Genomic DNA, 27,841 nt, shown 5'->3' with positions numbered 1-27,841 from the left:
TCTCTTGCCTACGAAAGACATGTAGTATTTATTACGCTGTCAATAAAAATATTGAGGTTTAGGAACAAGTTATACAATTTTTTTCTATTTTGTTTTACTATGCTTTTGAGTCGCAGAATAGCTAAAAATAGAGGGGCTTTACTAATGTAAGTTAATAAGTTGATCACTTTTTTGTTTCTTGGTTTGCAGTTGTAGTTTACTAAAATATTAACTTAGAAAATCGATTTTAAACCGACGCGGAAGTTTGTCATAGAAAGGTAGATATGGCTGCGTAGCTTTGTATTCAAGTATTTTATTATTTCCAATTGTAACGACCCGCACTGATGTTTCATTTATTGTGTTGGCAAAATGCTTAGGAGAATACGAATAGTAGGTAGCAATTAAACCAATTTCTAAGTGCCTATTCATCGGGCTTAGTCGATAGCGGAATTGAAGCCTAGGTCCTGGCTTGTACGCATATTAGAAAAGCTGGAGGAGCTGGGCCATAGTAAGCTGTATTTCTGATGGCAGACATTTTGCTACTGGAAAAAGTGATCTTTCTAGAACTATGCTAAGAAGCATTGATAAAATCCCACAAGTACTCAGAATACCTATTTTGGTGAGCATAGGCAGCATTGACCGACACGCTAGCTTACTGCGGGTTGGCGATTTCACATTCCAGTATTTAAATCTAGATTTTCATCATGTATTTTTTTAAAGACTGTCTGAGATGCGATCGAACCTGCACTTCGTGCATAGAAATTCTTACTTCGAACCGCAAAGCCACTACAAAATATTAACAAACAACAAATTTCTTACCAAATAGATTGAATTGTTGATTAATTTACCCTTGTGTAGGTAATACTGATGCCGTTGCCGTTGCAATTTGTGTGGATATTAAGTATGCTCCCTACAAATTTGGGCCAAATTTTGGCAATATACTTACCGAAATTGGCTGTGCTAGTGTAGTATTTTCTATTCCAATAATATAATAAAATTGCATACATATTCGAGCAGACGATCGTAAACCAAGGTCGAAGGTCATTTCATTGGCAGTGTTCGCGTTTCATGGTGCCATTTAGCTGACGTTTACATGAGGTGCTACGCAGCGCCTGGCACGGCCAGTCCGCTTACATACTTGGTTTACTTACTGCTCTGCAAGAAGTAAATAGAAAATGATATATGATGGCAGATATGGCAGTTTCAATCAATTCGTTTTTACACTGTAGGTAGGTAGTGGAAAATAGGAGTAATTTCTGAGATTGCAAATAGGAAAGAAGATTGCCTACGAAAAAAGAATCCGCATTGCGCTAACTAAAAATATTGGTAACAGGATAGGGAACCAAATTGTATTTTGTGTAAGCCTGTACCTATGCTATTCCTAAGTTGTATTCAAAATTCATAGTTACAATCTAACTATCGGATAAGTACCTACTTACTTTGAATAATTAAAAAATTGAGAGGTGCACAAGTTTTCAATGTGTGAACCTACAGTTCTCATCATCCTTGTTTTATATTTACAAAGTTGCAAACCTTCTCGAAGGTCGGCACGCCAGTTTTGTTTACGCCGCGCGTCGGTGCCATGCAGGTCAAAGCGTGGCTGCCCCAATCAAGTTTGTAAGATAAATTAAACATAGACAACTCATATGGGGAAATCTAACAAAAAGTAAATAAATGCATACAAAAAAAACAGAAATATATTTATAAGTGCAAACACCTCACATTTTTTTTGTTTCTTTTAGAGCTAAATCGGACCGCATCAATGCTTTGAGGAAACAATATGACGCGTTTCTTGAAGAAGATCAGAAACGGAAGAAACGTAATGAATACATATTGGGGAAGCTGGATAAAATGCGAACAACTACGGCCCTAGTGCCCGTGAGACATAAGGTTAGTTTTGAGCTAGTGAGCGGAAAGTATCTACTGGAGTATAGAGATATATGTAGGAATAGTAGATCAATATGTTGTACCTAAGTTATACTGAATATACATTACCTACTTTCAGATTGATAGTCGCCCTTCTGAAGTGCGTGATGTGGGTTACCATCCAGATATGTCATCGGGCCATAATTACCCATCGTCGATCACAACTAGAAATTCCATATTCGCGGATGTAGACACTAATAATGGGGAATCATATTTGATTCAAGAAATTAGCAAGAAATATATACTTATTCCAAAACTTAGGTCTTCATTCCATGACAAATATGACAATGGTATACAACCTGTAATACTTAATCAAAGTCCAGAAAGGCTTCTTCCAATGACGGATATTCCTGTTAAAGAGAGCACGGACGAAAATGCCGATTGGAAAAGTAAATATGAAATTTTGAATTTACTAAAGAATGAAGGAAAGACGCCTGTTCAATTAAGTACAAAAGTTGAAAGTGACTTACAATCGAACAAAGAGAGTTTAATGAATAATTTTCTCCGGGAACCTACTCATGATAATAGCAAAATAAATACAGATAGACAAGTGACATCACAGGCAACGTTCTTTAGTGAATTGCCGGGAAAAGATGACTCGAAAGACATGCTGAAATATGATTCGAGTTTCCATATCGAGGACAATAGTATTAAGACCATAAGCCCGCATGAAATATCTGATAGGACAGCATATGCCGTCAAAAAGGCAGCTGTTATTAGTAATGATCCGAAAGACAACATTGATTACAATTTAGAGCAACTTAAATTAGATTACACAAATGCCGATGAATCGAATGGTGATGTCACCTGCAATTCAATCACGAAAAGTGATAATAATGAATTACAGCCCGAAATAAAATTGTATGCAACCTCTACAGAAATGGGTTTTCCACCAGTTGAAACGGCTATTGAACATTTCACAGAAAATGCAAAAATGGAAAGTAATCCTGAAATGACTGTAAATGTCCCTCAGGAACAAGGTCCTAAAGATTCAATACCATCTGTTGAGTTAGATCAAACTATCACGCCAGCTATAGATGTAACGGAAATTAAACCTGATTTAACTCAGTCTTCGCAGGAGCAAAGCGCAATAAAACCAGATGTTGGAAGCGTTCCATTTAATTCAGAATACCCTGAGGTCCAAACTGTAAAAATTCCCAAAGAATTAGATGAAATAGGTGTACAAAATGAACAAAATATAAAAGACGTCGTAGAAAATACAAACTTAGATGATGTAACTGGAGCAATTGATGAATTTAATGCCGAGCAGGTGGAAATGTTCTATTCAGAGCCTACTGACACAAATGTTACTAATATACATAGTACGGAAATGCCTGAACAACAGGAAAGTCATGACTTTGACTATTATAAGGCTATAGAACAAGAAGCATATACTACCGAAATTAATGATGAAGTAGTGAGTGAGAAATACGATCCTGTTTACGAACAGCAGTATCTTGATGTTAATCAAGAATTAGAAAATACGCAGTACGCCGAGGATGTGGCGTACCAAGAGCAACAAGTGTACCAACAGCAGCAACAGTACGAGCAGCAGCAGCAGTACGAGCAGCAACTTTACGAACAACAACAGTATGAGCAACAGTCTATTCCACAAGATTCTCAGATGCCGCAAGACCCTCAGATGCCGCAAGATCCTCAAATGCTGCAAGAATACGCACAATCACAGGAACAGGTAAATTATCAGCAATATGAACAACAATACGACGTTCAAGAACTACAGCAAACTCTAGATACTGAAGATGGTTACGCGCAAGAACAGGATCAACAGAACGTTGCGCAATACCCAGAAGAAGCACCCGCTCCTGTTACGCAACCCGATTCAACGGATACCAGTCAGGCCGCAGCAATAGCATCCGAACAGGTGAAGCATTGATATGACATCTATATATTTATAATATATCCCATATATTTTCCCATTTTAAAATTTACTGTTTGTGACTTCATTGCTTGCTGTTTTATTAATTGTTACTACGAAAATTTACTATATGGCTGTAGAAAAGATTGTAGAATGCTAAACTAGTTCATGTGATTATTATGCATTTTGTTCAAAACCCAATGTTTGTCACACATACTATAAATTCTTGTAATTGTATAACTAGAATTAAATCTACATGCAATGTTCCTACGATATGCTTGTAGCACTATAATAACATAACAAAATATTAATAAACTTATTTTAAATAACATAAGTTTTTCAATGAAATATCACTTGTCTTACAATACATATTTATTTATAACATCTACATAATCCACCTAATCATTAGTTTTTTATCTACTGGGGTAGTGGCATATTCTCTAGTTCAGCTGCTTGATCTGGTATCAATGCTTCTTTGGGTTGTTTCCAATGAAACTCCTCCCAAGGCAATCTGTCCAAACCTGTAGCCCAATGATGTATTCTACATCTGACTTTTGCTTTCTCTGTCTTATTTATCTGAAAAAAACATTCAAAAATACTAAGTACTATAACTGACCACAAGGTTTTTCATTTATTTCTCCCTTCTTTTATAATAAAGTGAAGACATTAATAGATTTATTATTTATTAGACAGAGTTATCAGGTCAACACTATTTTATTCTTGTCATTTTTTATCAATAATCGACTCACTGTAACAAGCAACTAAATTCAGATACAACTTATAAATGGAAACTTACTGTAACGGTTATAAGGAACTCTTTGTCTTGTAGGGATAGATCTGGTCCCTTTATTTGCACAGGAGGCATTTCAATTGCATACTCAGGTACTATGAAACCAGACTTCCGAAATGAAGCACTAATATGCCAAGGTTCCAGTGTCCAAGGTTGCAATTTATTCATTGTAATTTGTAAAACTAATTTCGAAAAGCGGCCAAGAGTCTGTAACATATAAATTTGAAATCAGAACAATTCCATAAATTTCAGCTTTTGCTTTGATAATGTTCATGGGGCAGTAAGTATCTCCTTCCTCAATGGATATTGCTATATCTAAATAGGATAACATAAAAGTATAAGAATAACCTACACAGATATGTGTACTTACCCTGCGTACATATGGTGAACTATAGCTATTTTCGGCTTTAGGCTCATTTTCAACAGATTTGTACTTCACTAAATTTTCAGGGCTAGCATAAACAGCTAAACCAGGCATGAGATAGTCTCGGTAGGCTTGGGTTGGGCGCAATGATAGAACATCACCCTTTACACCAACACCTGTTGCACAATAAAAAATGATGAAGTGAATAGTGCAATAACATACAATAAAATATAATTTTATGTAACATATAATGGTATATAACATATAATGGTAATGGGGCAAAGGTTTAAGCTGAAGCATTTGTTTCATCCACAAATACTTTTCTTAATTTCTGTAATCAGTTTTAGAAATACATGATATACATACCATTGATAAATTGATTCAGTATAACTTTAATGTCAGGTTTCTTTGCTATATTTGTATCTTCAACTAGGTCATAAACAAAATGTCTCCCTCTCATTTTCGTTGGTTTACCACCCTTTTTATGAAGGGGCAGAGGATGTTTTCTTTTTAATATGAAGGTGTTCTGTAAAATAAAACATTAATTTATGTAATTGTAAAAAGGAAAATTTTAACCAATGGTGTTTCCTACTATTTAAAAATAAACTGCGTGAATGTACGAGAAAATAACACATCAGTTCTGCAATAACATCTTCTGGGGCATACTTTTAATTTATTATTATAAACATTTTACCCTTGTTTGCTGGTGGCACAAACTTGGTGCTGTCGCTACGGTACTTTGTAAAAAAGAGCGTAAAGCCAACATTTTTACTAAATGTAGTAAAATAAGTCTGAAGTCAGTAATAATATCAGTAATCCGAAATGTTATTTGTTTTATTTTAAAGTTTCATTATAGGTTAGACACTGTGAAGGGCTGATTGACAGAATTTTGTAAAATTGCCAGTTGTCGAGAAAAATAACCCAAAAATAAAAAAAGGTGCATGAAGTAACTAATTACTATTAAAATTAAAACGGCTTGTCTTGTCTCAGAAGGATTAATGGAATGAATAAGCACAGCGTACTATAAAGTAAGACCGTTATATGGCTCAAGGATTTAGTCTGGTTTATTTGTATAAAAATATTTTTAGTACTTATGTTGAAAAATCTGTCTATGCTAAACCGAAATTGGATTTACGAAATAATAAGCTCACCACTAGGTGTTTATGTTATATTCATCTCATTTAATTTTTAACACTCAAGACCATTGTCCTGAGCCAATCAATAATATCAATATTTATATTACAAAAATAATCCGAGATTAAACCATAAAGAAGACCAGACCATGGAGCAAGGAACTCTATCATTCGGCGTAATCGTAACACCACAGAGTACGAAAAATAATATGCCCGGTGGCTTGCACGATCCTTAATCGCTACGGGTTTTAGCTACTGACTCTGTTGTTCTTTTTCACGTTTGTGTTTGATTTGTGCGTCGTTAGATTGTTTTAAACTTTAATTCGTTATTGTTTTATGATTAAAGCATTGTTATAAGGTGTAGTTTATATTGTCTAAGTACACTAAAATGGATGATGAGGCGAGTTCAGATTTGCAGGTGAGAGTCAATATAATTATTGTTTCGTTTCCACGAGGTTATAAAAACGTAGTATCGAATCAAATTTGTTTGGTAGTTTGTTTAAATACTGTAAGTACTTATTTTACTATCCTTTTTTGTAGAAGTGTCTGTCCGACGGACCCATGGATACGGACGAAGGACCATTGATAAATGAAAATTCGAATGGATTATCGCATTTGTTGACGGAGGGGGAGTTCAACAGTGTCGAGGCGGCGGTGGACGAGTCATCTACTTCGAATCAAGGTTTCCTCAATGCGGTGGAGCTGTCTGCGGGTAGCGTTGGCGACTACCTGGACACCAACACAGATGGGTTCAACACTGACCCTTTCGATGTGGGCGATAATGCAGTCACATTCCCCAGTGACTCGCTCAATAACGTGCTCACCGACGGCGACTCGCTTCTTAGTGACGCAGCGTATAAGGCCTCCTCTGATACTGATGGTGATGTTACAGAAAGTCAGAAGGCGACGGTGGATACTGACTTTGAAGTGTCTGAGATATCTGATGCTGGCTATTCAATGCCAGCTGACGACATGACACAAAACAAAACAGATGGCAGTGCAGGAGATGCAGTTGAGACAGTGGGTATTAAAGTTGAAGAAGCTGTAGAAACTCCTCTAGAAAAGATGGAAGACTCAAGCAATGATGAGGTAAGACCTTTTTAATCTTCTTGGTAAAATGGGTGTGTGGGTTTCACTGTTTTACAGCTAAGGCACTTTAGCTCTTAAATGGTTGAAGTGTTCACATTGTTATTGATTCAGCTGTTTCGAAGTCATCAGCACTTTTATTATCTGCAGTAGGGACCATATAATATACATATATTCATAAGTATAATAGATATTTCTTGATTGAAAGTTGTTGAGATGGTATTAGATATTTACTAGTTAGCTTATTGTTATCAATATCTATAATACTAACAATATACTAACAGTTATTGTTAGATTCAAAATATTTGATATTTTTTAATAATACTTTAACAATTTGTACTTGTCCTAATACTGTTGTGCATATGTCATACTTTCAGGATTATATTTATGTTCTTAAAAACTCTTATATTCATTTACCTATATCTTAAATGTTGACATATTATATGAGTTGCTATTATAAGATAATATTTTTTCTGAACTTACAACATTTAATAGTTTTGTTAAAAATATTTTATTTTTACTTATTATATTGCTTACTCTATCACGATCACATTAATAGCATAGATTTTGTCTGTCTTTTTTTTTAACTTTCATTTGTAAGTACACTGTATCTTGAAATCCTAAGCAGCTTGGTGGCAAGGCTCATTATATGGGTAAGTAAGTGTACATCTCAGCATTTGGGTTGCTGCAAGTTTGCAAGAAAATAAAAAGACTGCCTGATATTCAAAATTGATTAAATGTGCTTAAATAAATAAGAGTGTAGTTAACATTATTAAAACACAACAAAAAGAAATCTGCTTCTTTTTAAATACTTACAATTATTTATAACTTAAACTTTTTTCTTTTATCAGCAGATAAGAGCTTCAATAAAAGAAGAGACTTTGGATCAAAATCACATTCTGAAGAATGAAAAAGATGATTATGAAGATGGAAAAGAAGTAGGTATTCTTTTGTATGAACTTTATGTTAATTGCTGTCTTCAGTATCAGTATTCAAAATAGAATATTTGGATTAACTTATGAAATAATTTCAGGATAATAAAGATATTCCCAAAGCTGCTATAAAAACTGATATAGTTTTAAAACAAGAAAATGATGTTAAAGCTGATGTTGAAGATGGGAATGCTGTGGACACTGGCATTTTAGTTAAGGAAGAAACTGCTACTCCTACCAAAAAAAGTAACAAGGTATGTATATATTCAACAATAATATAGTAGGCAATATGGTTAAACTGTCAATACAGGTGATCTCAAACCACACCATGTTTGAAGTTGGCACGAGACTGATGAATGGAGTCTGGAAGAGGCTCCTTATGTAGTAAATATCTCACCATATGTTTATTGCTAAGGAGCCAAAATTTATGACAATTTATAATTTCGGCCTATGAAACCTATGTCTGCAAACTACTCAACTGAATTCAAAGTAGTTTACAGATTATCTATCTTACTGGGGTTACAAATTCGATTGATAAAGAGTATTATTTTTGTAAAATATACCAAAGACTTTGTTTAAACAAAAGGTGGGAGGGGCTGAAGAAACTGAAGTAGTTTCGGAAGATGAATTACCTGAGGTTCAGAAACCCAGCATAAAAGATGCTGAGAATGTCTCAGACGATGAACTTCCCGGACCAAAACCTGCTGAACTTCCTGCTGACACCGAGGTATTCTATTTTGTTGCTTATCCCTGCACTCAGCTTGTGGTAGGCAGTTTACTTCCTATTGTATATTCATCATTGAAAGGCCACAGAACTCCGTTTAATGCAATTTACACAAGGATATAGGCATGTTTTATTATTGCATAATTTTAGATATTGTTATTATCAAGAACTTTCGCCAATCTCGCTTTGTGAGGAATATTGGACAACAGTTATTAGGTCTTCTTAGCTCCATTAAGTTTATATTTTGTTTAAGGTCGTGTCAGAGGACGAACTGCCGTCTTCGAAGAAAGAATCAAAGGAATCACGTAAGCGGAAAACTGAAGATGATCCAGATGGCTACGACCCTGGTTCACCAACATCCGAGAGTGAATCGTCCAACAAGAAACAAGCTGTTGCAAAGGTTTGTTTTTGAACTCCTTTTAAAACTCCCATACCTTATAGGGATGGGCAAAGATAAACTGATTCAAATAAATACTTTCAACATGTCATAAAAACCTATGCATGTTTTAATTTTTCGTGTAGAATGGAGAGAGTAAACCTATACCAGCTGAGAAAAGAACTTCGATTGATGAAAAACCAAAAAAGAAAACATTGCCTGAGCTGGACAAATATTGGAAAGTAGTGAATGATGACCCTACCGATTTCACTGGCTGGACATACTTGCTGCAATATGTTGACCAAGAGGTAACTCTAAATTTCACATATTCCAACATTACTTCACTATTTTTATTTTATACTTCTTGCTAAGTGTTGTTAAGCAAACAACTGATAAAATGATGAAAACTGTCGCTAATCTTATTTGCTTTATGAAGCGATAAGAACTGAATCATATTGACGATTGGCAAGGGCCAACTGATTGACGCTCCTAAGTGAAATGAAAATGTACTGTGTAAGTAAACTAGATACTGAACAATATTGATGTATTCCAGAGCGACGTGGAGGCGGCTCGCGAGGCCTACGATGCCTTTCTGTCGCACTACCCGTATTGTTATGGTTACTGGAGGAAATATGCAGACTATGAGAAACGCAAAGGCAGTAAAAAGAAATGCCTAGAAGTGAGTACCTCCCACTATCAAGTTGATGCAATGTTTATAATATATTAAAGTTACTTGGTGACTGGTTAAGGCAGTACACCTGATGATCAGTCATATATGAATGTGCCTTAACACTTGGATTTTGAAATGTTTTAGTCTTAACTGGTATTTTGCAATTATTTTTTTTCCCAACAGTGCAACGAGCTCCACGATGTTCGTAAGGCAAAGTCGTCCGTTCGCACCGGAGAGTTCTATTACCATCACATAGATTTCGTTTTAGTGGTTCATTTTTTGTGGTGTATATTTTGTATTCTAGTGCATATATTTATTATACTTTGTACACGCATGATGTATTGTAATACTTTTACATGTATTATTATTTAAGTAAGTACTTAATGAGTGGTGGACATAATTAAGATTAAGGTTAACAACCGATCCATGGTAGCATGGAAGCGCTCCTGAACGTCATATTTAGCCATTGAATGGCGTTAGGAACGGAAGACTACGGCGAGTCGTCGACTGCTTCGTCAGCGCGTCGTTGCGAACAGGTGTAATATACCCAGACAAACATTTTATATACAATAGAGCCGAGCGAGACGTTGCCTGCGCAGCCGCGCCGCGCCCCTCGCCCCTCGCCCGCACTCAGCACGCAACGTATCGCTCGGGCTATACTAAATTATATGTCACATAATATGCTATTCAATATTCCCTTGCTTCATAGTGTTGCCGTGAGCCAGGCGACGCTTACACACGCGCGGAACTCACTTGACACACGACCTTGTGTTTCAGGTTTTGGAAAGAGGCCTCAAAGCCATCCCACTGTCTGTGGATTTATGGATACACTTTTTAAATCATATAAAGGCAACGAGAACGGAAGATCATGCCTTCATTCGATCTCAATATGAGAGGGCTATAGGTAAGATCTATCAAGTTGTTATATCGGCCCGTAAAATTAAAGCGTAAACATTTTTATCTAGGCTTTTGTCGCTATAATATATTGCCTCTAACAGGCACTAATAAAAATAACCGTATTGTGTGTTGTAGTAAAAATTCTGTTCCAGTTTAGAAATTGGAAGAGCTTGAACTCTCTATATCTACATAATATAGTTTAAAAATGTTATTCAATAACAATTCAATAACAATATCTGTAGTTAGCAGAGCCATAACGAATATATTTCATTTTCAGAGGCGTGTGGTCTAGAGTTTCGGTCAGATCGGCTGTGGGAGTCGTACATCAAGTGGGAGGCTGAGAACGGGTCAGCTCTGAACGTGACAAATATTTACGACCGCCTGTTAGCCACCCCCACACTTGGATACACTTCACATTTCGACAAGTTTGTACAATGACCATTTTTATGCTTCAATGTCGTCAGTGGTAAATATAAAGTCTTAACCTGCAACGAGTTAAGTTTATTGTGCATTTTTGATAATGATAATAGTGCGAAAAGCAAGTGTAAAACATTCAGCACTAAAGGTATCATTTAAACAAAAATAATATATTAGTATAATATTTGTAATTTGTTGTCACTTTAATATGCAGTATATTGGAAATTAGCACGTGCTTGCTTTTAAAACAGCTTATACTAATTCCTTGAAGCAGCTCACAACCCTAGCTTTTAGCATTTGTATTTGTTTAATATATTTTAGCTGTTATGGCTGTACCAGTTATGATTTCTTAGTTTTCAGTGAAACGAGATACTTTTAATCGTAAATCTAACATGAATATAAGCATTGTGAATGAATTGTATTCAATGGAAATGATAAATATTCTAATGTTGCCGTGGTAGTTTGTACTATAGCCCTTTTTAATCCTTTACAAGCAGTGCGCCTGCAAATGGTGTGTAATAAACAAACTTGTGATTAAATCATTTTTGGCGATAATATTTCAACTATGTTTGACAGTTAAAAACAAAGCTGTGTTGTGAAATTGCTATTATCTACTAGCTCAAGTGAAATTAAATAGATAGTTTTGATTAACCCACATTTCGGCTGTTTTTTTTTATCCAAGGAGGATAGTAGCGCTGGTGTTGTTTAAAATACTATTTGTTACGCAGAAGTAAGTTTTTAGATGGCATACATTAAAAGTATGCTGTAGTATAACCAGCCTTTAATCGTCTTGTTTTTAGAAAGAAATGTTACTTTGTAATAATTGGATCCTTTGTTACATTGCATTCCTACGATAAAAAAACTTAACAAACGCAATGTATCTGGTGATTTGAAAAAATATGTTTCGAAACAATTGCAGCGAATACTGGTCCAACTCAAAAGATATTTCTTCATGTTTGCAATACATATTTTTGTCAGTTTTTGTTTGGCAACATCCCGCAAACGCGGGGGCGATCCGACGTATGTCGACGAATACTCACATATTGAGATCGCTGTTAGCTAGCGGCACGTGCTGACGGAGTGAGTACAGTTTCCAGGAGCACGTGATGTCGGAGCCGGTGGCGGGCGTGGTGTCGCGCGCGGAGCTGGTGCGGCTGCGCGGGGAGGTGCGGGACGCCGCCGGCGCCGCGCCGCAGCTCGACCTGCCGCCCGGCGAGGACGAGCCGCTTGACCATGTCGTATGTATTACTCATATACTACCTGCAACTCAATAAACCACTTCTTGAGTTCTTGAAAAGCGTGTCCATATTACTTTTTGTATAAAAACTCAGTTTAAATTAAAAACCCGACGAAAAACCGATGATTAAGGGCCGATTTTTCAATCGCCACATAACTTTTATTCGACTATGTTTGACGTTTTGACAGCTTATGTATAGAAAATATGTCAAACGGCCATATTTATTCCTCAGATTAAAGTTATCCGCCGATTGAAAAATCGGGCCTAAATCAAATATACCACTCAAATATAACTTTCCTTTATCTATAAAAAATGTTTGTATAAAAGTTGCCCGAAGATTCTTTATCTTTTTCAATCATCTTCAAAAATAAATAGATTCTCAATCTGTCTGTATTTTTTAGTTTGCTCAGAACTTCAAACTGGATGAAACGATTTCGAAGATTATTTATTTTCATGCAATCTTATTAAAGTAATTAAAAATTATTTTATCGACTTATTTTACACAGGCTTCGGAGGAAGAAGCACAAGCTATAAAAGAGCGTGTGATTGCTGCGCGTCGCAAAGTACACAAGACTACCGGCGAACAGGTTGCCGCTCGATGGACATTCGAGGAAGGAGTAAGTTACATAACATATCAATTAGTCTACGCGAAATACCCGAATCAGGTATTCCCAAACTAACTTGTGTAATATATTTCAGATAAAACGTCCATACTTCCACGTAAAGCCACTTGAACGTTGCCAGTTGAAGAACTGGAAGTCATACTTAGAGTGGGAGAAACAGCATGGCTCGCTGAAGAGAGCGCTGGTGCTGCACGAGCGGTGTCTCATCGCTTGCGCCCTCTATGAGGAGTTCTGGATGAGGGTAAGTTTGGGATCAGAAAAATCTTGAAATTGATGGTATTTTTTTTACTGTTCAATCCAGGGCCGGACTGGTTAAAAAGTCTAGGCTTCTCTTCCTTCCCCTTGTTTATCGATTTTAAAAACAAATATATAAACTTGCGATTTCTACTAAGTCGAAAATTCTATAATGAAGTCTTCTCCCTTTTCCGGGCCAGTCCCATCTTTCGTAGAGTGTATGGTATTGAATGCGTATGTTTGTCCAGCTGATCAAGTTCCTGGAGGAGCGCGTGGAGGCGCACCCGGAGCTGGTGGCGGTGCAGCGCGAGGTGCTGGAGCGCGCCTGCAGCGTGCACCACCTGGACAAGCCCGAGCTGCACCTGCACTGGGCGCACTTCGAGGAGGCGCACGGCTGCCCCGCGCGCGCCGCCGACATCCTCGACCGCATCGAGAAGGCCTGTCCCTGCCTCGTGCAGATACAGTACAGGTGCCTCCAGCCTATGTAACTTTACATCTTATATGAGTCTTGTGGACGTCTTCAACTGGTCGGTAAGCGGTAGCTTTTCATCTTGGCAATGGTATAGCTTTTACATGTGCTTTTCAGAAACAGGTGCCGAAATGGGGAAAGTACTATGTCAACTGCTGTGAAGTAATCAAATTGGAAATGAATTCGTGTAACACATTCTTATAAATTTTAATGATTTTTAGGCGTGTGAACTTGGAACGTCGTCGCGGCGACTACGAGAAGTGCATACAGCTATACGAGGGCTACATCGCGTCGGCGAAGAACAAGTCGGTGGCGTCGGCGCTGAGCATAAAGTACGCGCGCTTCCTGTTCCACGTGCGGCGCTCGCCCGCGGCCGCGCGCGCCGCGCTGGACGCCGCCGTGCTGCGCGACCCGCTCAACCCGCGCCTGCACGCGCAGCGCCTCGACCTCGCGCTGCACACGCCCGGCACGCCCTACGCTGAGCTCGACGGTACGCCTTGCCACTTTACTAATACCCAACCTATTACTTCATTCGGGTTGCTTATTAGATACAAAATTTAAAATATACGAAATCACCAACCGTAAGCTATCGATACCACTGGAGTATCTGAATTACTTTCCAATGTTGTACACTCTTCTCTTAAGGTTCAAGTAACAAAGATTATGTTACACATGTGCAGAACTGGTGTCGTCATACGAGCAGCAGGAGGGCGCGGAGCTAGAGACGAGCGCTATGATGGCGTGGCGGCGCCGCGAGCTGGCGGAGGAGCTGGGCGACGCGGCCGCGGCCCGCGCCGCGCATGCGCACGCGCGCGCTCTCGCCAAACACCTGCGCAAGCGCGCGCGCAAGGACAAGCACGACCCGCCGCCGCCGCCTTGGTAACACATGCTTTTGCTGCAGAATGCGTTTTCTTGGTTAACTGAATAGTACTCAGCCAAATTTGGAGTTCTTGGGTACTAATATATAACTTATTTTGCTGTAGCAACTCGACAGTGGATTGCACCAAAAAGAAGGAGTGTACTGTGGCGACGACGAACTGCACGCCGACGGCGAGCAGCGGCAACTCGTACTACCAGGCGCCGGCCGCGGCGGCCTCGTACGAGCAGTCGTATGCGCAGCCCTACCAGCCCGCCTGGGGCTACCAGCAGCCGCCCGGGCCCTACCAGCACCACCCGCACCCCTGGCCGCAGTACCCTAACTATTACTAGCATCTGCGGTTACGTGGCGTGGCTTACCCGATGCCGAACTTCATTTTTAAACCTTTCTGACGAGGCATCTCCATACTATTTGAATGCCGGTTGTATTTACAGTGTCTAAAATCTTAAAAGACTGCAAAATCAGTAGTGCGGGCCGACGCAGGCCGATATATTGGCAATAAGTTTGAAGTGATTCTTAGGTAAATAAATTGTGGTATTTCAGGAAAAAAATGTTTATTGACATAAACATAACAAATATCTGAGACATTCATTACTTATAATTTTTAGGAAATAAATATAATCTTCTCATTTCAACATGTTATTATTTCACTCCATCAGTCTTCATAGATACCTTCCAATTATGAACCTGCCATGATTATCCCTTATGGTCACACAAACTACTTCAATTCAAATACATATAAGTAAAACTTTCATGTTTTGAAACTACAAATTTCTACAATACATAGTGAATAAAATCGTATAAATATTCTCAGAACAAGTAAATTTAACTTTATACAAGAAGACAATAATATTATCATCCTATCATTTTCAAACGTCAAGATCAAATAAAATTTATGAACAAATGCTATAGGATATCAAAATAATTTGATTTGCTCTATTTACAGACTGTTGAGAACAAATAAAGTTCATCACTACTTTATAGGAATAAAATCTTGTCCATTGAATGAATCATAAAATGCCGTAGTATACAGAGCACAACATAGTTTGTTTCTTTTGAACGTGTTCATTCTAAAACGAACAAACTCCGTATCTTGATTGTCTTCGATAGATTTTAGTTCACGTGTTATCATGAGCACGCAGCCTTGGCAGCCTTCACAGCTGTAAATAAAATAATATTTTTTAGAAACAGTCCAATTTAGAAGGTTTGGTTATAGAGTATGAACAATGAGATGAAATCGGTATTTTCATTCAAATAATCGAGACCGAAGTGGAGTCATCATTGGCCTAGCCTTTTCACAACTATGTTGGGGTCGTCTAACCGGTTTCGGCTAAGTAACAGTGTTTTACAAGGAGCGACTGTCTATCTCACCTCCTCAACTCAGTTACCTAGGCGACACGATACCCCTTGGTTAGTTAGACTGGTTGTCAGACTTGAAGCTTCTGACTACCTGTAACGACTGTCAAAAATGTAAGAATAACAGCCGGGACCCACAATTTAACGTGCCTTCTGAAACACGGAGGAACTCCTTATAACAGACCGAAGTAGAGTATTAGACAGTAATCTAGCCCGCCTTAACAAGTGTCTTTCCTTCGAGCACTTGCGGTGATCGAATCGTTCAACAGATATAATATTGCAATGACAAGACAAAGTGACGGGAACTAGTTTTAAGTGTAAAATCCATACTTTAAAGCGGATCGATTAAAACTTGTGCTTTTAAAAACTTGTGTATGGGGATATCGATATCAAAAACTACTGGATTGCTTTATATCAGGGATTGGGACTAAAGCATTTTCTACCAAATTTCTGTAGTGGGAAAATTGTAGATACACGACGTCTACTTGGTAAGGAGTATTTAGTAAAAAAATAGATGAAGATCAAAAACAAATGAATGATATTTATGATGGCGATGCTGCATGTTAAACGCGTTAACCTCAATCCGTAGCTACTTTCGCGTCCAGGTAAATGTAAGCTGACCTTCTCTTTCCTTCCGACGCAGCTTCTTGCGCCGGCGGTCGATAGCTGCGAGCTCCGCCTTCACTGAGTGGTACGCTTTGCGGAGGTCTGCTAGTCGAGTCGTCAGCACGTTTATACGTGTCTGACAATCCCATGAAGGATCTAAAATATATGAAAATAATTATATAGGGCTTCGGGATAACAATGAGGTGTCGAATTATGCAAGCGGTTGGTTTTAATTAGTGAATGTTTGGCAGCAGTATTCGAAGAGGCGAGGCTTCTGATGGCATTAGTCAATAAATATCTGCCGCGTTTCTAACAGGATTTCTTATTTAAACCATCACAAGAAGTTCGTAATGGTCTATGTAAGAATATAGTCAAAAACTTAAAAAGACACTCAAGATAACTGTAGCCTTGGCACCGGTCTAGAAAAAACATTACATACGAATAAAAAAAATGTTAGGGGGTACAACCATAAGGGTTGTTTTCAGAGTAATGAAAAATAGATAGTAGCTGTTTCTCAAACCTAAATAAAAATGCATAAAAAATGGGTCGTCTTTTGGAAGGACTATGGAACTAACATAGTGACATGACGGTTTTATACACAAGTTGATAATGACAGTTACCTAAATCGACGTAGAAGTTGTACTTGAGCGGCGCGTGGTGATGGTGCGCGGCGTCGTCGGTGTCGCGGCGGGTGCGGCGCGGCCGCCCGCGCGCGCTCGCAGAGCTCTCCGACGCCTTGCGCGAGCGACGCCCGCCTGGCAACAACATTTTATATAGCTTACTGATATTGCATTAGCTATCACATTAATAATATAAAATAATATCTTTGATTGATCTCTTAACACTAAAATGCCTGAAACGATTTTGATATATGGACATAGTTGGCAGTCGCTCTTTGTAAAACACTGGTAATTAGCTGAAACCGGTGGACTGGTAGCCGACCCCAACATAGTTGGGAAAAGGCTAGGCCGATGATGGACATAGTTGGCTTTAGATTAACACGGCCTACTTTTATCCTTTTTCGTTGAAGGTGAATAACGTTTTTACAGCTTTAACAGGCAGAAGAAGCCGCAGTTAATAGCTAGTAAAATAATGCAAATCAAACGATATGATTTGATTAAAAGCTAGATCGTTTAATAGAATGTACTTGTATTGTAATGTGTCTCTTTTTGACATAGGCAATGGTACTGCTTTGAAAGGGCTTCAAGTTTTAAAATACAAAGAAATAATTCCTTACCGTGTCCTTTATCAACATCAAGACCGGCTGCATCGTTCATCCGGCTTTCATCTTCATCTTCTTTTCGTTCGGATGGACTGTCCCGTTCCGAAATCCGGCGATCCCTGTTGAATAATACCATTTTATTAGTAATAATAATTTGAAATTGACGTATACTTCTGTCATAATTGAACATATTTTAACCAACTTAACAACTTTTAGGGTTCATTACCCAAATAGTAAAAATAGTACGGATTAGTTCTGTGTCCCATTATTTAAGCGTACGATTTGCTCTTCGGTTTATGTCTGATAAAATGGCTGACAAATGGCTGACATGGGAGTTTTGATAAAAGACAAGGCTAAAAAAACGATCCAGGAGAGGCTAATTATGGTGAGTGTGAGATGTGGCAGAGTAGCGGTGCTTACCGGTGCGGCGGCGACATGTCGAGGCTACTGTCGGGCGTGGTGGGCGGCGTGTTGTCGACGAGCGCGCGCCCGCGCCCCCAGCCCGCCTCGCGAGCGCCCTCCGCACCCCCGCCCGCGCCCGCCGCCACTCCTGCGTTGCGACGTTCTTCTATAAACATAAACCAGTTTTAGTTCGCATTTTGCCAGTACACGTGTTAGGAGTTTGTCTGAACCTAAAAAATAGTTCCCAGATTATAAGAGAAAATAAGATCTTTTATAGTCTATTAAATAATCAATACTTAAAAAGTCGTATCAGTTTTCGAGTCATAATTACGTGCTGTATTTCAACATATCAGTGTTATCTGATGGTTACAAGTTTACCCTTGGGGTGTTGATGCGCGGGTGCAGAGGCGAAGGGCATGTGCAGGCGTTGGCGCGGCGGAGCGGGTTCGGCGTCCGGCGCGGGGGAGCCCGGGATGGTCTCCTCGCACAGCAGCAGGGAGATGCTGCCGTCCTCGTCGCGCGCCTCGCGACCACCGGCCACTACCACGCTAGCACCTACGAAACGAAACAATTGCAAAACTTTAAGCAGGATTTACAAAGGAAAAGTCAAGATATTTAAAGTTAAATCTGGTGAAGTAGAAATATCTTAAAATACATAAGCACAATAGAGTACTATACATACTGTGTTTCCGCTCGTTCTTGCAGGCATCCTCCAGCATGAGCAGCGACTCTCCCGCGCTCCACTCGCCGGGCGACTTGCCGGCGTGCAGCGCGCGCGCGCCCAGCGTCATGCTGGCGCCCGCCACGCCCAGCCCGGCCACGCTGCCCAGCCCGGCCACGCTGCCCATACCGGCCACACTGCCCATGCTGGCCACGCCAGCTATGCTGGCCATGTTAGCCAAGGTGCCCGCTGTGGCCGCTACGCTCGCAGGCTCGGAACTGCCGCCACTACCACCGCTACCCCACTCATCCACGGCTAGCTTGTCAATTATTAACCTAAGCCCGAAAAGTAATAAAGTTATTAAGGAAGATAATTTATATATTTACACTTCTTTTACATGAACAACATACAAAGGCTGACATTATGCTTCAGGCATACTCTACCAGTCAACAAAGCTACCTCACAAATTCAATGCAATACGGTATCTTTATGATTATATATGATAATACTTGCCTTCTGTCGGAGTCATCCGAGTCGCTGGAGTCGGAGCGATCATCACTGGGGAAGGGTAGCGGCACAGCGGCCGCAGCCGCCGCCGCCGACTGGTTGATCTGGCTCGACAGCTTTTGAATGGTATCACTCAACACTTTATTGTTTTTGCCCGGAACACTGAGCGGCAGGTCTGCCACACTTTTACGACGCTCCAAAATGTTCAGAGGGCTCTGTAGCCGCGGCACTGCTATCTCTTCAGGCTTCACCTTTTTAATATCAAGCATGTTACGCTTTACATCAATTAAATTAGATGGCTCTCCGAATATAGAGTCCACGGTCTCAGGCGATTTCTTGATTGGTTCGATGGGCTTGACATGTGGCTTCCCTGTCTCTGGTTTAATGGGCTTAGGGTCAGGGGATATGGGAGATAATTTGCTATCTGGTCTGAGCGGCTTAATGGTGTCGGTCTTCGGAGTGATGGGTCGATCCTCTATAGGTGGTGGAGACATAGAGAGCCTCTTGGCACTGCTAATAGCTTTCAGTAGTTTTTCAGCTATTTTCGGTCCTTCGGATTGTAATAAGAACCCAGGTGGTGGTTCCGGTAGCACATCAATTCTTGCCGGGCTGTCAGGTTCAGATTTGTCTTCCTCTGTGTCGATCAGCGGGCTAGATGGCGGCAATATTTTTGAAATGGAAGGCTCCATTGGAATAGGATCCATTTTCTTTTCGATTTTAACTTTTAATACATTTTCTTTGGGTTCTAGGACAGGTGTAGTAATGGGTAACAGTTTAACTGGCTCCTCTTTCTTCGGTTTTTCGACGATATCTTCTTTATGTTCTTCTAAAGGTTTAGGAGATGCAACGGTTGAAATCGTTATTATAGGAGGAGTGTTGATATTAATTGGAGCAAGTGGCGAATCTAGTTTCTTTTGAGGTGGTGGTGTTTTTGGTGGCTCCGGAATACTGATTGTGATGGGTTGCTCCTTAGATTCTACAGTTTCTTCTTTTACGGGTCCCTTTACTGGAGTCACTGGTTCAGGCTCCTTGGGCTCATCTTTAGCAACTGGTTCTGGTGTTTTGGGCTCCTCAATGACAGGTAATAATGGAGCTGGCTCTATGGGCTCGACTTTCATTGCTGTTATATTTTCGGGTTCGTCGTCTGATGACTGTTCATCGTCAGCTGGACTATCAGGAGAATCATCTATAAGCTCTCTCAACTTTGATACTTTGCTCTTTTTAGAATAAGTTTCTTGGTTCTTGGCTGGAGTAAACCCTTCAAAGGTCGGGCCTGAGCTGCCGTCGCCAGGGAATGAGTCGTCGTCAAGAGAGAACAATCCATCTTTGGAATCATCTTCAGGGCTCTGTCTCGCATCTCGACTAGTGCCAAAATCTCTGAACGGTGATAATGACGGTGATCTTAGTGATGAAGGTCGCGGTCGCATGGGATCCTCTGATATTTCTTCACTTAAAGATTTTGATAGGGTGGACGTGTATTTGCTTGGCGAAATGTCATCGAATATACGATGTGTGCGTTTTTTCTTTTCATCATGTAGTTCTAACTCGAACGGTTCGGGCTCTTTGAACTCGTACACGTCTTCGGCCTGTTTGTCGACTGAAGGTGGTTCTGAGGGCGCACTAGCCTGTGCGGGAGTCAGCGTCGCATCTTTATCAGTCTCTTGTTTGACACCGTCATCAGGCTCTTGTTTAACAGTATGTAACCCTTTGAGTTCTGATCTGATTTCGTTGAGGTCGTAGTCGCGGCCCTGGTGGCTGGCTGCATTAGGCCGCGTTTTCTTGGCGGGAGACACTGACGTTGGGGTCGACACTGTCCTCACTGGCCTTTTCCGAGGCTTGCTTGAACTACTGCTGTCGCTTGACTTCACGTCCTTTGACCTTGATGGAGCTGTGAGCAGATGATAAATATTATTGCTACTATAACTAAAAGATACCTACAGTTTACTACTAATAATTGTGTTTTCATACTTTTAGGAAGAGATTTGTCATCAGACTTCTTTGGAGGCCTCTTGACCTCGTCATCACTTTCTGAATCGCTGTCAGAATCTGAACGGGCTGATGATTCTAGAAAGAAAAAATAAACACATATTTTAATATTAGGGCACTCATACATTGCTTAACTCATACATAGCACCTTTATTGTTTTATGATTTACCTTCAGTCCTCTTGCTCCTTACTCTCCTGCTGATACTCGACCCCTGTAACGACAAAGACAAATCAAAACAATGTTTAGTTAACACCACCCCCAGATATTTGACCTGGAGATACCATCCACCAGTAATATTTTAGTCTTGTAACTTGTGAACCCTGTGAACGAATGGTCGAGGCCGCTATGCCAAACGCACTGTACGCAATGTATCGCGGGTTTGATGCCCGCCTAAGACAAACGTTTGTGTGTCCACGAATGCTTGTTGGTCTGGGTGTTTTTGTGCGTACTACTTGAACACACCCCCGCGACACGAGGAATAAATTTCTCAATGTTTTTATATAAAACTTCTCAATTTCTCTAGAGTTTAATCGTTTCAGCTGAACTTACTATATAATAAATTATAAATACAATTCTTGTAACAGTATCATGTTCATACCTTCTTGTTCCGCTGTTCGTGCTGCGTGACGTTGACGGCGATGCGTTGCGGTTTGATCCACTCGTCGTAGCGCGTGTTCCAGCCTGTGTAGTGCACGCGCAACATGCCCTCCGACGATACCTCTATTACTTTTGCTTCATATGTTACCTATAAATATTAATTGATTATTGATCCATGATACCAAAATCATGGTTCAGAAACAAGATTGAAAGCTAATGAGGAAAGGATTAAACAAAGATTGAAGACGTGTTTACAACAGTGGGTCACCTATATGAATTTGTTTTTATAATGTGTTGATGACTTAACACCAAGATTTAACAGGATAGCTACCTTTGATTCAGATTGTGTAGGTCCATAGTATACTTTCAATTTGTCTCCCACTTGTGCTTTTACATTAGATACTCCGCGAGTTGGTTCATTTGTTGAGGGCCTGAAAAGAAAATTCGTTATATTTCTCGCAAATTAAAAATAACGTCAAGGACACAAATCTTTAATAGTCACTTATTACTTATACAAACATATATAAACATTTAAGATGTTTCGTAATAAGAGTAGTTAGAGCATATCAAGGAATCAAGAATATTTAGTTGTTAAACATAGATACATTAAGTGCTGTTGTTAATATACAAAAGGAGCGCTATGTATATGTATATCGCATAACAATAGTAACTTACTCAGTGTTTTTTCTCTTGCGTGGTCGCTTGCTGCTGTTAGAAGCGATGGTGTTGCCGCTGCTGGCCGAGTTAGCGCTCTGACTGCGACGACTCTGCATCTTCTTGATAGGACCGCATCTGCTAGCACACGTATTCAAGTATAGATTGGACATTCAATGTACAAGGAAATGTTGAAAAGGCGAAATGCAGTTACATTTTTTTGTAGAATTTCAGTTAATGTTTTATTCAAAGCCTCTGTTAGTATGTTTTAACTCTTTCATATACCTTTCATTTGTGGACTTACCTAGAGGCCCGTCCGGAACTATCACTGTCTGTTGATGCATGAGGTCGCCTAGAGGCTCGTGATGTGCTGCCACTAGCCCCTTCACCCGCTAGAATCCATATAATTATTTGTAGAAAACTTATTTAAAGACAACGTGTATAAATATGCCCGTGTCCACCTATTGTAAGGCGAACTTTTAGCGAAACGACGTTCTTGCAAATAGCAAGCATGAGGCAAATGTTGCTGCTGCTAATACTTCATGGGTCTTTCAGTTCCAAAGAAGACATTTAAAGGAGCTTATGTCAAGAACGTCAAAAGGGTATTCTATACTAGTACTTACTTTTAGATGACATCGGCCGTCTCTTCGGCGTCCGTTTCTCATGGCTCTCTGTCCTGACAGGTGTAATAGTCCGTCCTTTGGATTGAGAGCGAGGTTTAACAACAGTCTTCTCCTCACTAGTAGAAGTCGAAGCTGAACTTTTCTCCTTTTCTTTTTCTTTCTCCTTCTCCTTTTCTTTCTCCCTTTCTTTTTCTCTGTCCTTTTCCTTTTCTTTTTCCTTTTCTTTCTCCTTCTCCCGTTCTTTTTCTTTTTCCTTCTCTCGTTCCTTCTCCTTCTCGCGTTCTTTTTCTTTTTCACGTTCTTTTTCCTTTTCACGCTCCTTTTCCTTCTCTCGTTCTTTCTCCCGCTCTTTTTCCTTTTCTTTCTCCACCCTGGCAATGTAAACATGAAATAGTTTGTAATAAGGACACGAATTAGACTGGATGTAATTATACAGTGGCGTCATATGAGGCACCTACTTGGGAGTAGTCGTTATGAGTGGTTGATTGTCCGCGCTGTCTTCTCCGTCGCTGGTCCGCACTTTCTCTTTTGCTTTTTCTAGTTTCTCGGGCTTTTCGTCCTTTTCACTCTTTTCGCTTTTGTCTGTTTCACTCTTGTCGGAGTCTTTGTCCTTGCGCTGTGAAAGAAAAAGAAAAAGGTTGTTTATTTTCAGAAATCACACACATTTACAGCTTTTAGAGAACGCAATAAATGAAATAACTCTAAAGCTGTAAGGTATGTAACGAGAATTCATTCGGTTTTGTGAGGCTTCGGGTACCTGCGGGGCGGGCGGCGTGGGCGTGGAGCAGTTGGAGGAGGAGGCGGGCGGCTGGCGGTCGCGGTCGCGGATGAGCGAGCGGCCCGCCGGCGGGGTGCGCGCGCCGCGAGGGTGCGCCACCAGCGTCACGCCCAGCTTGCGGTAGAAGTCCTCGTAGCTGTGCAGGAACCTACGGACAAAACAAGTTGGAAAATTATAGCATTAGCGTTAATGATGACGGGCTTTACCGAAACTAATACAAATTATAACATACCACACGGGCTCTGATCACGGGCTCTGGTACAATGCCATCAAAGCAGAACCGCAGCACAACACCACTTCGTGCAGTCACGGAGGCCCAGCTAGTTTCATGAGATGGTATAATGATTTTTGAATGATTATGTGGGATGACGTTGTGGCGCCGCAAATCGCGCCGTGATTGTGTCATGTAACATCCGCCAGTCGCATGACGAACGGGCACGGTGGGAAAGCGACTGGAGTCGAAACAGTCGCCAAGAGAATTGGTCTCTTAGGAAATCATATCTTTAGAGTTTAGAGTGTATACCGTCTCGTAGTACATCGCCACGAAACCGCAGGACGGGTCGAATTTTGAAATTCAGTTTATTATACACAAAATATCAACATATAGCATATTATAACATAATGTGCGTATATTGTAGACTTACTTCTTATATGCTTGTTTACAGAGATTCGTGATGCTTGTGGTTACTGGATGAAATCCCATCTTGTCTGCGATCGTTTTCCACTGATTTTGATTGGTAACTCTGTTGTAGCCGCCGAGCTTCTCTACAACTTTAAATAGCCTATACAGGTCTATGTCCTTGTTGGCGATAGTGGGATTCCTGTTGAGAGGTGTTCCACGTTCGTCCATAAACTTGTAGAGTTGCGCGACGAAATGGTCCTTTTCTTCTCGCGGTTCATCGTCTGAACTCTAAAGTAGGTGAAATTATGAAGAAAATATAAGTTAATGAAATGAATACATTACAGATTACAAATAATGTGACTTAACTTGAACTTTAAAAAATTAATCTAGAGCTAATTTTTTGTCTTTAGCTTGAGCTTTGAGCTTGACAACCAATTGATTACGAAATTTTATGTATTAAAAACAGATCTAGATGACTCACATCATCGGAAGTATTCCTGGGTTCGTTAAAGAGCGCATCTCGGTCCCAGTGCGGCGGGAGCACAGCGTTGTTGAGATACTGCAGCGCGGCTTCCACTCCGGCCCACTCGAGAGGTGCACTTCCCTTGCGGAACTCTCGCGCCTCCTTTTTTGGTACTGTGTAGCTGATGATAGGAAACAGGTTAGCATATGGTCCATAAATTAAAAGGATGCCAACAAAAACACAAAAGTTATTGTTTGACCTACACCTGTTCATTTCCTTTGTAGTGATTCTATATTCGAAATAATCTTTGACAAATCGTGGATACATAGTTAGCAGAATGAATGAGAAATTTTTCTAGTCGTTATGCAGAGAACCCTTGTCTTATCATCGAAATCTTGTATGTAAAAATAAAACAAACTGTAGAATCATGTATACTTACTATCTACCATCCTTGAATGACCGCACAAGGTAGTCCTCTTTGACCTTGATCTGTGCGGTGGGTGCGACGACGAGCGCGGGGAAGGCGGGCTGGTGCGGGCGGCGCCGCTCGGCCCCGCCGCCCGCTTCCACTAGCACCACGCGACCCACGTGCGGCTCGACGTCAGCCTTCACCCGCCGGCCCGAACCTGAGCCCTCACTCTCCTCAGACCTTCAAAATATATTAGTGTCATTTTTCATTTGTACATTCACAAAGCCACAAATATAAGTTATATTTCAGGACTCCATTGCTTGAGATAACAATAAAAACAACAAGAAATCACACGTAAGTAAGTTACAATAATATATAACACATACAAAGTGAAAATATTTTAGAATTTGGTTTAATTTCATATGTGCTATAACTCTATTATTATTATGTCTTGTCCGGTTTTGTTCTTAAGAAAACAAAATAGACATTATTTGGAGGATCTTAACTTGGTATACAGACTGTTCAAGATGATGTTTTGGACTTACTGTGCTCTTCCTCGCCTTCCCCGTCTTCCTGCAATAACAGGCGTGGAGAAGTGTTCTGGATGGGTGAGAGGCAACTGATCCAGTGTTTCACTCTCGTTAAAATGCCGCCCGCTTTTCAGGCATAGCGCTGATCGCCGTAATGTTGTTATATCGCCATCATCAAAAACTAAAGAGAGAAAAAAAGGAATCACTATTTATTATCATATGTATAGATAGATATGGCTGAATATCTCAATAAACATTAGTATAGAGGAAGAAATTCCTACAAGATATGAAACAGTACCTCTAGAATCTATTTTTTTAATGTAAGGTAATTTGAATGTTTGTGTGTGTTGACCACAGCTGAGTCTCAGCTATGGATTTTACAGTAGGAAGTTGGTTGGAAGTTGGAAGAAAAACAAATGATCTACATACCAACAGTATACTGGCTGCAGTCCTGTATCTTAGTGATGATGGCTTCCATGGCATCTTTCTTTGGGTCCTGCTTCACCTCCACAGTGCTCCCCACTCGGAGGGTGCCTTTGATCACATCATCATTAACAGTTATAGTTCCACCACCGGCTTTTAGTGTCACCTGCAAAGTAGTATATAATTATAAATTGTATAATTGGTAAGCTAACACATACAAACAATATTTTGAACACTACTGATTACCAGAGGAGTGGGTCTGGTGTGCTAAAGTACTTGTTTATTTAATCTTTAATGAAATGTGTTTGTGCCTGCTGTTCTGAGACAAAAGGTAGACAATCTTAATGGATTATAAATTTATTTTTTTGTTTTATTTATCCAGGAAATAATATATGCAAATAGTATACATAGATCCTAAAAGTTCATATACTACAAACAAGGATGGTTTTTTTTTAAATATAGTACATAGTAAGACTGAATACACATAATGTTGGCTCACCTTACACTTGATGTTTCTCACTACTTTCTTTATCTTAGCTTCACAAAAAGCACCTTTGTATTTGGCACTGACATCAGTACCCACAGGCAAGAAGGGTGGATCATCACCCTGCTAAAAAACAATAAATATATAGTCTATAGCAATGGTAATGAAATAGGTAGAAGTGTTTAGGTTTCAATTATGCTTACCATTTTATAAGACGTCTTGTATTGTTTGATATCAGCCAATTCTAAGACAAGAAAATAACATTCTGGATAAGAATATAGATGCAAATGCATGATTAATTTTAGGGTTAATAGTAATTTAAAGTATATTATCACACTCATTTATTAAAATATACACTGTATGTATGTATATTGAGTAAAGTAGCACAATATGATTTTCATACCCATAGCCAGCTGTCAGATTTGGTAGATATTACCACTTATCTTCTTGAAGATATCAACAACTTGAACTCAAACTTATAAAACGTTCAAATATAAATGTTTAAGTTTACACAATCACAACAAGCAATGACAACAAGCGTTAGATATAAGTAGAATGCGCGGCAAATGAATGACTGTGTGGTACTTTTATTAGATAAATGGTTAAGCAGCGACAATTCCACTTACCAAATTACTTTAACACCACACTGAAATGTCACATTAGAGTTATTGTTACGAATTACTACAACAATAACTCCTCAAAATCGACATCCATTTTTCTTCTTCGTGTTCAACACAGACAGAATGAATGTAGAACATAAATGACATTAACGTTTGGAAGAACAGTATTGCCCGATTAAAAAAAAACATCTTCATCGATCCGAAGCTGACGCGATGTGACTCACTTGTTTTTTTTTTAGAGACGTAAGACCTAATTTCGACTAACTATGGCTATCTGTTTGTTTTGA

The 27,841-nt window shown here is 39.7% G+C and overlaps 4 protein-coding genes across 12 annotated transcripts; 2 read left to right on the top strand and 2 right to left on the bottom strand.

Annotated features, from left to right (window-relative positions):
- The first annotated feature begins 36 nt into the window (after positions 1 to 36).
- On the top strand, positions 37 to 4,110 carry LOC113504864 (RNA polymerase II degradation factor 1-like). 3 transcript variants are annotated; one of them, XM_026887350.1, is made up of 3 exons: positions 37 to 146; positions 1,722 to 1,869; positions 1,985 to 4,110. In XM_026887350.1, exons 1-3 carry the CDS (start codon positions 100 to 102, stop codon positions 3,797 to 3,799), a joined length of 2,010 nt encoding a protein of 669 aa, XP_026743151.1. In that variant the 5' UTR covers positions 37 to 99; the 3' UTR covers positions 3,800 to 4,110. The 3 variants fall into 3 exon arrangements, with proteins under 3 accessions (XP_026743151.1, XP_026743152.1, XP_026743153.1); XM_026887351.1 differs by lacking the exon at positions 37 to 146 and adding an exon at positions 940 to 1,208; XM_026887352.1 differs by lacking the exon at positions 37 to 146 and adding an exon at positions 1,439 to 1,645.
- A 25-nt stretch (positions 4,111 to 4,135) lies between these two features.
- LOC113504868 (39S ribosomal protein L9, mitochondrial) lies at positions 4,136 to 5,828 on the bottom strand. The gene is made up of 5 exons (XM_026887357.1): positions 5,630 to 5,828; positions 5,302 to 5,461; positions 4,942 to 5,111; positions 4,578 to 4,778; positions 4,136 to 4,357 (listed from the first exon to the last, which is right to left on the bottom strand). Exons 1-5 carry the CDS (start codon positions 5,699 to 5,701, stop codon positions 4,199 to 4,201), a joined length of 762 nt encoding a protein of 253 aa, XP_026743158.1. The 5' UTR covers positions 5,702 to 5,828; the 3' UTR covers positions 4,136 to 4,198.
- Positions 5,829 to 6,245: 417 nt separating this feature from the next.
- On the top strand, positions 6,246 to 15,241 carry LOC113504863 (pre-mRNA-processing factor 39). 5 transcript variants are annotated; one of them, XM_026887349.1, is made up of 18 exons: positions 6,247 to 6,486; positions 6,609 to 6,750; positions 6,961 to 7,157; positions 8,006 to 8,092; positions 8,188 to 8,340; positions 8,673 to 8,813; positions 9,064 to 9,210; positions 9,333 to 9,494; positions 9,740 to 9,865; positions 10,634 to 10,760; positions 11,031 to 11,178; positions 12,261 to 12,408; positions 12,914 to 13,024; positions 13,107 to 13,271; positions 13,513 to 13,748; positions 13,955 to 14,223; positions 14,414 to 14,612; positions 14,717 to 15,241. In XM_026887349.1, the coding sequence occupies exons 1-18, from the start codon at positions 6,457 to 6,459 to the stop codon at positions 14,940 to 14,942; spliced, it is 2,814 nt and encodes a 937-aa protein (XP_026743150.1). In that variant the 5' UTR covers positions 6,247 to 6,456; the 3' UTR covers positions 14,943 to 15,241. The 5 variants fall into 5 exon arrangements, with proteins under 5 accessions (XP_026743149.1, XP_026743150.1, XP_026743147.1 ...); XM_026887346.1 differs by having other exon boundaries at positions 6,609 to 7,157; positions 8,009 to 8,092; XM_026887347.1 differs by having other exon boundaries at positions 6,609 to 7,157; positions 13,513 to 13,733.
- Positions 15,148 to 27,727, bottom strand: LOC113504862 (AT-rich interactive domain-containing protein 4A). Of its 3 annotated transcripts, none has more exons than XM_026887342.1 (25): positions 27,561 to 27,727; positions 27,138 to 27,178; positions 26,950 to 27,060; positions 26,457 to 26,616; positions 26,043 to 26,208; positions 25,528 to 25,737; positions 25,107 to 25,269; positions 24,648 to 24,913; positions 23,983 to 24,151; positions 23,684 to 23,841; positions 23,226 to 23,596; positions 22,907 to 22,994; positions 22,624 to 22,740; positions 22,280 to 22,379; positions 21,950 to 22,096; positions 21,520 to 21,562; positions 21,333 to 21,428; positions 19,371 to 21,252; positions 18,879 to 19,192; positions 18,575 to 18,751; positions 18,215 to 18,362; positions 17,810 to 17,913; positions 17,193 to 17,327; positions 16,544 to 16,728; positions 15,148 to 15,770 (listed from the first exon to the last, which is right to left on the bottom strand). In XM_026887342.1, exons 2-24 carry the CDS (start codon positions 27,138 to 27,140, stop codon positions 16,556 to 16,558), a joined length of 5,301 nt encoding a protein of 1,766 aa, XP_026743143.1. In that variant the 5' UTR covers positions 27,141 to 27,178; positions 27,561 to 27,727; the 3' UTR covers positions 15,148 to 15,770; positions 16,544 to 16,555. The 3 variants fall into 3 exon arrangements, with proteins under 3 accessions (XP_026743143.1, XP_026743142.1, XP_026743144.1); XM_026887341.1 differs by having other exon boundaries at positions 16,588 to 16,728; positions 27,561 to 27,726; XM_026887343.1 differs by having other exon boundaries at positions 16,588 to 16,728; positions 26,950 to 27,057; positions 27,561 to 27,726.
- Positions 27,728 to 27,841: the final 114 nt, after the last annotated feature.

The sequence above is a fragment of the Trichoplusia ni genome, chromosome 23 (assembly GCF_003590095.1).
Source record: "Trichoplusia ni isolate ovarian cell line Hi5 chromosome 23, tn1, whole genome shotgun sequence".
Classification (NCBI taxonomy): domain Eukaryota; kingdom Metazoa; phylum Arthropoda; class Insecta; order Lepidoptera; family Noctuidae; genus Trichoplusia; species Trichoplusia ni.
Note: the sequence above shows the minus strand (reverse complement) of the source record. Positions and strands in the feature narration are given on the sequence as shown.